Raw genomic sequence first — 8,998 nt, 5'->3', positions numbered from 1 at the left:
TCGATAGACTCGTTTTATGGAGATAAAGTCGATCGCTTCGATGTTCTAGTCAACTGTAGAGTCGGCAACTTTTTAAATTGACCCACGTCGATCTCTCGTCAGATTTATCGATCGAGCAAAAGTTGCAATGGCTCGTGAAAATTTTCAATTATCGCCTTCGATTTTCAATAACCAATAAATTCTTTGCAAGATCGAATTTGGTCTCTTTGGAAAATTCAATACCGTGCATAAGATCTTACATTTTCTAAACTTCCTTAGTGTTACGATATGGATATTATCTTTTGATCCTTATCGTTTTAAAGTTTCACCTGTCGGCCAGCCAGCCGATTTATTTACCCACGAAACAATTTCCCACCGATTTGTTCGCCTATTCCACGACAGCAAACAGGATAGGGAAATGCATGGTAATGTTGTCCGACGTTATTAACTTCTGTAAGCAACGGTCACTTATACGAGTACACGGTCTATTGTTCTCGACCGGTAGAGAGCTTGGTTATGCCTGCTAAGCGTTAATCGATACCACAGTCGATGCTTGTACACGTTTTACAAAAGGAAATGCCTGAACCGGGGTGAAAAAGTGTCTGGAAATATCTGTATGAGAGTGAGAATTCACGAGAATAATAGATTTCGTGATACTTATGACCAGTAGCGTATAACGTTGCAAATGGTGACTGGACTTCTGGAAAGAGGAACGCAAAAATGATGGAGATGACGAATACGCGCGATCAGGCTTATTAGTATGCCAGACCCGTCGATGTTTGTGCTTCCACGGTGACAGAAACTGCCCTAAATAGCTACACGCAACCAACGCATCGTTGAAACCGGCTCCATACCATCTGATCGGGGAGACCCGCGTTCTTTCATAAATTTTCCGCGACAAGAGGACAAACACGCGTGAAAGTTTCCGCGTATCGTTTCTATCTGATTTCCTGTATTTTTCTTTCGATACAGAAAAATTCTCGTATAAGGAAACTCGAGAAGCTTTCTGGAGAAAGGATTCGTAAGATATAGTGGTAAAATCGAGCAAGTTGTGTCGGAAATTGTAATCCTAGTTCTGTAACATTAGTCACGTTCGGGTTGATAATTATAATAGCTCTTAAAGAACTATATATTTTTAATATATAAGATACGAATAAAAATATCATGATACTTTTGAACGTATGTTAAGAAAAGTAGAATTCCATTTCTCGGAACGAATCAACTGATACTAGCTATTCAAACTTCCGTTGTACGAACGAAATATCATAAGTACGGTAGAACTTGGAATACTTTCGTGAGGTGAACTCACTGTAGGTGAACTCTCGTTCTTTTTTTTTCTCAAAATGACGTAAGATCCTTGTAATTCTTGCTGTCGGATCGTACGATTATCAGCCACGAATCAACGGAACGTGGAAGTACCAGGGACATTGCATAACGATTGCGTTAATATACGTCGCCGTTGTTTACTGTCCCCATGAACATCAGTCCGGGAAACGTTCAATTAACATCCCCGTTCTGTCACGGGGACGTACGATTTGTACATAGTGGATAGAAAGTGAATAGATTGCATAAATTCGACACATTTTTTTTCTGTTATATCGTCGTGTCTAACTCTGAAGAATTTTGTTGGAATCTCACGGGAATTTTTATTAACTTTTTGCTCTGTAGACGCAGGATTATGGTCTAAGGTATCGCGATAAGAAGTTGCGTTAGCAAGCAAGTTTGGTTCCGCTTTAATACGGACTTTGATCGATAAAATTGACGAATACATGCCGTACCGATCTTGTGAATGGCTAATTCTCACGAAATTGTTTTTTACAAAACTGTTTAGTATCTTGTTAGTACAAGTTTGTTAATTCCGATTTGCAACGACTTACAAAGGTATTTGAACGCTTGCTATATGTATATACTACATATATATATGTATATTTCGCACCTGTCCGTTAGTCAGCCGATTTATTTATCTAAGAAACAATTTCTCACTGATTCTTCGCCATTTTTCGCGCCAGCAAGCACGATAGAGAAATGTAACAAATTTCAAACAACATATATATGTCGGGTTATCGTTAGAATTTAGGGCGCGTAACAATTCTTCGTTTCAATTAGCCATCGTTTTGTACAACAGAGATTATATTTACAGGTACAAAAAAATAACTTTTACAAAGTTTAACGAACAACCGTGGTGTTTACGCACGCGCAAGATGCAATTGACAATGTTCTTGAGTTAGATAACGAATCCACGGTTAACGGGATAACTTTTTACTAAGCGTAAAGTACTTTTTAAGCACAAAATACCATTGCTGGGACGCTCGGTATAAACTGCTCGATGTGTAACTTCCCAAGGCGATCGCACGAATAACAGACTGATGAAAATTTTCCTTGCTTTAAAATTGCGTTCGTTTGTTAAATACTCGTTAGAAGCATCGAGAAAGTTCCAATCGCCGTTGCTAGGTAGTTTCTGCCTGGAGTTTGATTATTAATACAACGTGTGTCCCATTATATTGGCACCTCCGAGGTAAAATCACACGTGGCTAGGCCCGTTCTTGAAGCCGTATGCCGCCACAACCACATTTCTAGGGAGAACCATACAATCAATCCACACCTCAGTCAGGCAAAACGTTCATCCCGTGACCGTGACTACGTTCGGTGTCCAGTTGTGTCACCTCGAGCCCAATCTCACTATTACAAATCTCGAACAATTACAATCAGATGGAATGACAACAATTGCTTAATTACGGCTATGATAGAATCTAGGCTAAAGTATTAGAGGATTTTCCCAAAATTTCAAAGGGAAGGCTCTGGTTTCCTTTCATCTCCGACATATACATATTTATATATAATATAATATAACACAATTTTTGATATTGTATACGTATACGTATACGTATGTGTGTGTTGTTTCAAATTTGTCCAATATAATCATGATATATAAACGTGTCTTATTATAATGTTGACGAAGCTGTGAAATGTTTATAAATGTTTCTTATAATACATCTAATATATAAAAAACTTTTATATTGAGTGTTTAAACACTTTAGCGATTCTCTGTACAATAGTTAGAAAAATTCGTGGAAAAATAGATAGAAGAACTGGCACAGAATTCCAAGCTTGCGAAACTCTACTGTAAAACGAGATTCCTTTTTCTCAAGATCTTCTTGTTTTTCGTCGAAAAACAGTCATCGCGATTAGTTTTTTTATCATAGACTAGACGAACTAGCTCAAGGAAATTTCTATCGAGGTTTACGACGTTAAACGTGAGATAGCAAAGACGAATTTTTCTACGCCGGGGAAGCGGAACTTTCATGCGCCCTCTTCTTCCGACCGCGGAATTCCGCGTTTCCGGTTCATAAATCAACGCGTGTTTTCCGAATATATAATTTCCCTTGCTTTCTTTCCTTTTTCCCCTTCCGTATAGTACATGTCCTCGTTTTTTTAATCCGCAACAAGCTACGATCAATTGACACAAGGAAATTTGCTAAAAGTAGAAAATATTATTGAAAAAGTCTGAGTAAAAAATAAAACATGATTTTTTTTTAGTGAGAAAGAATGGAATGTAGATTCTTTGTGGTGTGCTGTATGATGAAAAATATTATATATATTATTGTAAAATGGAATCGTCATTATATGTGCCAATTGGACCGTGAATGAAAAAGCGAAGATATTAAGTCATCCAATAAGATTGTACCATTAATTGTCATTAATTTAATAAAGTGCCATTTATTTAAACACTTGAGATATCTGTTTAAGCGTTAAAAAGATACAATCGCTTATTATATATTTTATTTTTCAATGTTTCTTAGAAAATTGGTATTATCAAATGTTTTGTTCAATAATAAGTAACGTGCGCCTAAAAAAACACCGATGAAAGTTGCACGTTATAGCCTATAGTTTTAATTGTGCAATACGTTTGTTTCTCTTTTTTGAAATTTTCTGTAGTCGTAGAAAAACGATCTTCAATTTACCATCTTACGTAAGTTCATGGTGCTCTCATTCATGAGATCCAATCCGATGGATACCTGGTTCTTTGCTACTTTCGAATGGAATTCATTAGTCTGAAGCAAATTGAATAGCAATGATTTCTTCTTCTAAACACACCGAATGCTTCATTCAGAAGATTGACGGAAATTAATCGAATAAAGAGCAGTGGATTGCAGGTTTAAGATAGTTGCACAAGCTAGTGACATTGTGCTCCGTTTCACCTTCTGAATTGCGCAAGAGAGGCATTGTTCTCCGTTAATAGTAATTACGCTCATTACGATCTAACCAGATATTAGTCTCGAGTATCGTTGACCACCCGTCTCATTTTCTCTGGCGCCATTCGTTCTGCGATCTCATGATAAACATTATACAAAGTTCTCTGCCAAATTATTCTAGATAGTATTAGTATTAAATTTCGTTTCACGGCTAATCATCGATTATATTAAAGAATACATTTGCTATAAGTAACGTATAACATGTTCGATTTTAAAAATATCAAAAATTTTTTTCTTCATCATTATGAACAATCACATAGGTATGCAAGTTTTGATGTGGAACTTGCTGGAAACAAATTTATTATTTGGAGAAAACCACCTAGAAAGAATCTTTTAACGTATAAATTATTTCACAAGAAACTGTAATGGTCCCATTTCAAGAATTATTAAATTATTAAATTTTAATTTTAGACTTATTAAATTATTAACATATACATTTTAATTTTCTAGTCTATTCATAAAACTAGAACAATAAAGTTAATTAATCTCTGAGAAAATGCATTGAATCGCATATACGAAAATCTTATGTAAAAGGTGCCATTACATAAGTAACAAGCTACTAAGTGAATCGTGTCCTTGAAACCTGAAAATCAGTGACCTTGAAAAAAATGTCTCCATCTGGATTATCCATTCTTCGAGCTTTTTCGACTACGACCTTCCGCCGTAATCCTCCTTACATCATAAAAAAAACCATACCACAAACGTATGTTCCTGTCAACGAATCGAGGTCGTGGAATTTTCACGGTGTTTTCTCGAACGAATTTCAAAGGCGTGTGTATTGGAGGTCGTGCGTGCGTGGACGACGCGACGGTGAAAGTGGACGAGAGGCATTCGCCGAGTCATTGTGCAGACATTTCGCGGAAAGATAAGACTTCCCGGTCTTCAGATTACGCAACCGGACGGACAAGTTTTTGGTCAGCAGACACACAAGCAACGGATGAAGTCGAAAGCGAAAGGGGCGGCCGATCGGATCGGTTCTCGGATCACTGGCTGTCCTGCGGCTCGATCGGAGAAAAACGACCTCTTAACCCTGTGTGTCATGGCCCGAGGCCACGAAATCCGTGCTTGAATCGAGATTGACGACCGGGGCGTGACTTCTCCTCTCGTATCTCATTCTCTGTCCCAATTTTTCTTTTCCTTTTTTATCTCCAAGTCTACCGGCGCTGAGAAACGCTCCAGGCTTTGAACGGTCTGGATAAATTCGCTTCTGATCATCGTCGATCCGAGCAAATTTACACTGGCGATTTATAATGATACGAAGATACGATGGTTGGTCGATCGATCGCTGCTAATCAATGATTCAATATAAAAATTCCACAGGATTAGTGTCACGTTGTTAGAAAGTTTATATGCATTATACAGTGTTCTACCTATTCTGTCTATTATGTTCGTATAAATACGAATTTGCATAAATATCTGCAGTTCAAAAGGAACGCTAACTTGTTACGAATCGTAAACTTTTGATTTACTATTCTTCTTTTAGGATGATTATTTTATGTGATTTTCTCTATTGCGTATAAGCAAGTTAGGGGAGAAATCTAACGAATTTCTGCGAATCGCCCGATCGTAAATAATTTATAGAAATAATTTATAGAAATGTGTGAGGAAATATCGTTTCCATTTCGATTTCGCTTTCTCGTTAGGTGTAATAACAACGGTTTGCCACCGTCACAGGACAGATTGATCGAAACGTTATCACCTACCGTAGGTATAATTGTACTTGAACGTTAAGACGGTGTCGATCGTAGTAACATTCGAGACGCATCGAAAGGTGTAGATGATAAGATCTAGACACGTTCAAGACGAGTGGAATAAAAGCATCGGGGCACGTTTGATGCCGCAATCGAGCGTCGGCTCTTTCGAACTCGGTTTCCGCATCTTCGCGTTACGCAAGTGGGTGAACCAGTTTCTGGACAAACCACCTTTGTGTAATTATGTCTGAACAGCTGTCCCTGTAAGAACAATAACGTCTCCTATTGCGGTTCTCGTGAAAGCTGTCGGTCCTGCACGTATCAAGCAAAGATCCAGGAAGAGACCGGTATCTTTGTTAAATTTCACAAATCATTGGATTACCTGTTAGAGGCCGACGTTCTTGATTAAAATTATACACGATTTATGTTGCAATATTCAATCTAAGAGTTGAAATCATAGACGAGAGAAATGAAAAGATTGTCAAAGCAGATTAAGAGAATATACAAGTGTGTACAATAGCGATTTTGAGATCTACTCGGAGACTGAAACAAAGGGATTCGTTAAACAAAGACGTGCCCCATGGAATTACAATTTTTATGGGTTTCGTAATAACGCGATTATCCGCGATACAGCGAATGGATATGCGATCCTTTAATTACGTAACCCGAGAAACCAATTTCGGTTCTTCGCCGTCAAACGGTTTTTATTCGATGGTCGAGGCTCGTTTCTACTCCTGTGAGAGCCACGAAAGTCGGGAATAATGGGTTGCGGACAGCAGGCTCCCTTTGTGGGCTGGTGAACAATAAAAAAAGTATCTTCTTTGTGATTTGAAATCTTAAATTTCAAACGCGGCACTGCCATTATCACGTTATTACTATCATCGTTACTAGACTGCTATTAATTAATTAATTAATTTCTATTTATTAATACATATCAATAATCGTTTATACGTGTTCAAATTATCTATTAAAGATTTTTGCATGTTTAAATCACCCATAAAGGTGTAAAGTCTGCAGCTTAATTATCGCTATAGACCTGGAAATACTTAGCGCTAAAAATTTATTTCAATCTTTGTTCATTTCGATTTCCGTGTTTACACGTTCCAGTTTCTCCTACGAGAATATATTATGGTAAAAATAATTCGCTCTAACGGTACGGTTGACGTTTAATGGTACAAAATGCATATACCAATAATACTACGGAATATTGATTTTCTCCTCATGAAAATTGCAAAGATACCGAGCGAACGATATAATTCGTACGATCGTTACGGGCCGAGCTCGTTCCCATTTGCGATCGAAATATCTTCCAATTACGATACACGATTGTGGAATTGTCTGAGACGTGGCTTACGAACCGTGTCGCGAAGGCAATTACGAAACAAGCTTATTTTTTCGTTAATTCTGTTTCTCACGATATTCCACGATCTACAGAGCTGTGAACGATTTATATACGTAGGTACATATATTTACAACTAGGTATAGTCGAGTTAATATTAGAATTACCGATAACTGGGGCGTAAAATATGCATCGAAAAAGCCAAAATGAAAAGTATGGTAGAATTTTGATTATCTATACCAAAATGATCTTTGAGTAAAGTCCAAGCGTTCGTTTTTAAATTTTCTACTAAACGATAATTTCATTGATCGACGTTTTGTTAAAGTTTCCAGCGAATATGAAAAAAGATATCCAATACAGAGGAAAAAGCAAGTTCGTACTTTCTAAGAGATTGTAAGAAATTGCCAAGAATGTATCGTTGCGAGTTTATAAAATTTCAAACGATATTTTACGAATTGATCGTGGCCACTATCGTGGTGGGTCTACGACTAAGCTGAAGTTCTAGAGAAGAAAAGCACGACTCGTGTCTGTCTGGAAAGCGCGCTGGCACCGTTTAACGATGGAGGACGTAAATCTCTTTGTCTTTATTAAACGTCGGGACCGAGACGTTTCAAGGTACGCGACACGAGAGTGGCCCTCGACATGCTGAAACGATTTATGCGCTCACACGAGTGCTGCTCGCACGCGAGCTTAATTGCACGCGCGTACCATTGCCACGTTGCGGATCGCTGTTAAATTAGTAGTGAATACTTACAACAATAACAATAATTACTGGGTACACGCGACGTTTCCAATTCGACGCGTCTTATTTTATGTAAAAAACGCTCGTTCACGATCGAGCATATACTTTATACTACCATACGAAAACAATTATCTAGAAACATTTTGGTCATTTGTTTGGTTTTCGATTGCTTGACAGATCGAGAAGCATTGATCGTCTCTGCTAAAAAATATCCTAAAGAATGCTTGAACATCTGGCTCGCTGTTCCACTAAATTTCTTCTTTATTAACGAAGTATCGAAACTGTTAAGAGAATCGCTGGTAAAATTGTCGTCACACGCGTTCTTGTGGCTTCGTTGTAGAATCCGCTTCCGTAGACCTGCAGACCAGCAGTCTCGATGCTGCGCTTGCAGTAATCTCCGTCTGCAATTGTAGTAATCCATGGTTAGGCTATCGTGAAATGTACAGTGGTATTACTATTTCAATACGATTTACGATACGGTTACTGTTATTACGGTCGATGAATGACTTTACGGTGATAGCTATCTGTTTCGTGGGAGGAATTACTGGTCGATGTGATTTGGTGTAAATAGCAGGGATCGGGAAATAAGGTAATAAAAGGATCGGAAGAGATAGGTAGAAGCAATGGAAGTTGCTTGAATTGAGAACTCGTAACGAAAACGACCTTCGTTCGATTTTTTAATTTTCGATATAGGCAATGTACTTTATCGCGATACTATAAAAATCTTCTACAATTTGATCGATAATTTGAACTGTCGAATGAAAATTGTCTTTCGAGCAATAATATAACTTTGCACTAACCCCAATGTATTAATTTAATTCCGAGATCATCTGATTCGATCAAAATTATCCGCACGACCAATTGTTTCTTTGTTCTGGGCAACAAGAAATAATCGCAACAGTTGATCATATCACGAACCTTTCAAAATCTAACGACTGTGTATATATATGTAGATGATAGAAAAAAATATATCATTTGGTTCTTTACGAATCGT

General features: G+C 37.7%; 1 protein-coding gene across 5 annotated transcripts in view; it reads right to left on the bottom strand.

The window, feature by feature from the left end:
• Positions 1-6,966: 6,966 nt before the first annotated feature.
• Positions 6,967-8,998, bottom strand: part of LOC117240133 (angiotensin-converting enzyme) — a 55,549-nt gene continuing 53,517 nt past the window's right edge. For 4 of the 5 annotated variants that reach the window (XM_033506011.1, XM_033506007.1, XM_033506009.1 and 1 more), the window contains exon 13: positions 6,967-8,405. In XM_033506011.1, the coding sequence (XP_033361902.1) occupies positions 8,269-8,405 (137 nt within the window). In that variant the 3' untranslated portion in view covers positions 6,967-8,268. The remainder of the gene's footprint in view (positions 8,406-8,998) is intronic. The other variant, XM_033506010.1, reaches the window with a different exon arrangement.

This window comes from Bombus vosnesenskii, unplaced genomic scaffold, assembly GCF_011952255.1.
Source record: "Bombus vosnesenskii isolate JDL3184/JDL3185 unplaced genomic scaffold, Bvos_JDL3184-5_v1.1 scf7180000014579, whole genome shotgun sequence".
NCBI lineage: Eukaryota > Metazoa > Arthropoda > Insecta > Hymenoptera > Apidae > Bombus > Bombus vosnesenskii.
Note: the sequence above shows the minus strand (reverse complement) of the source record. Positions and strands in the feature narration are given on the sequence as shown.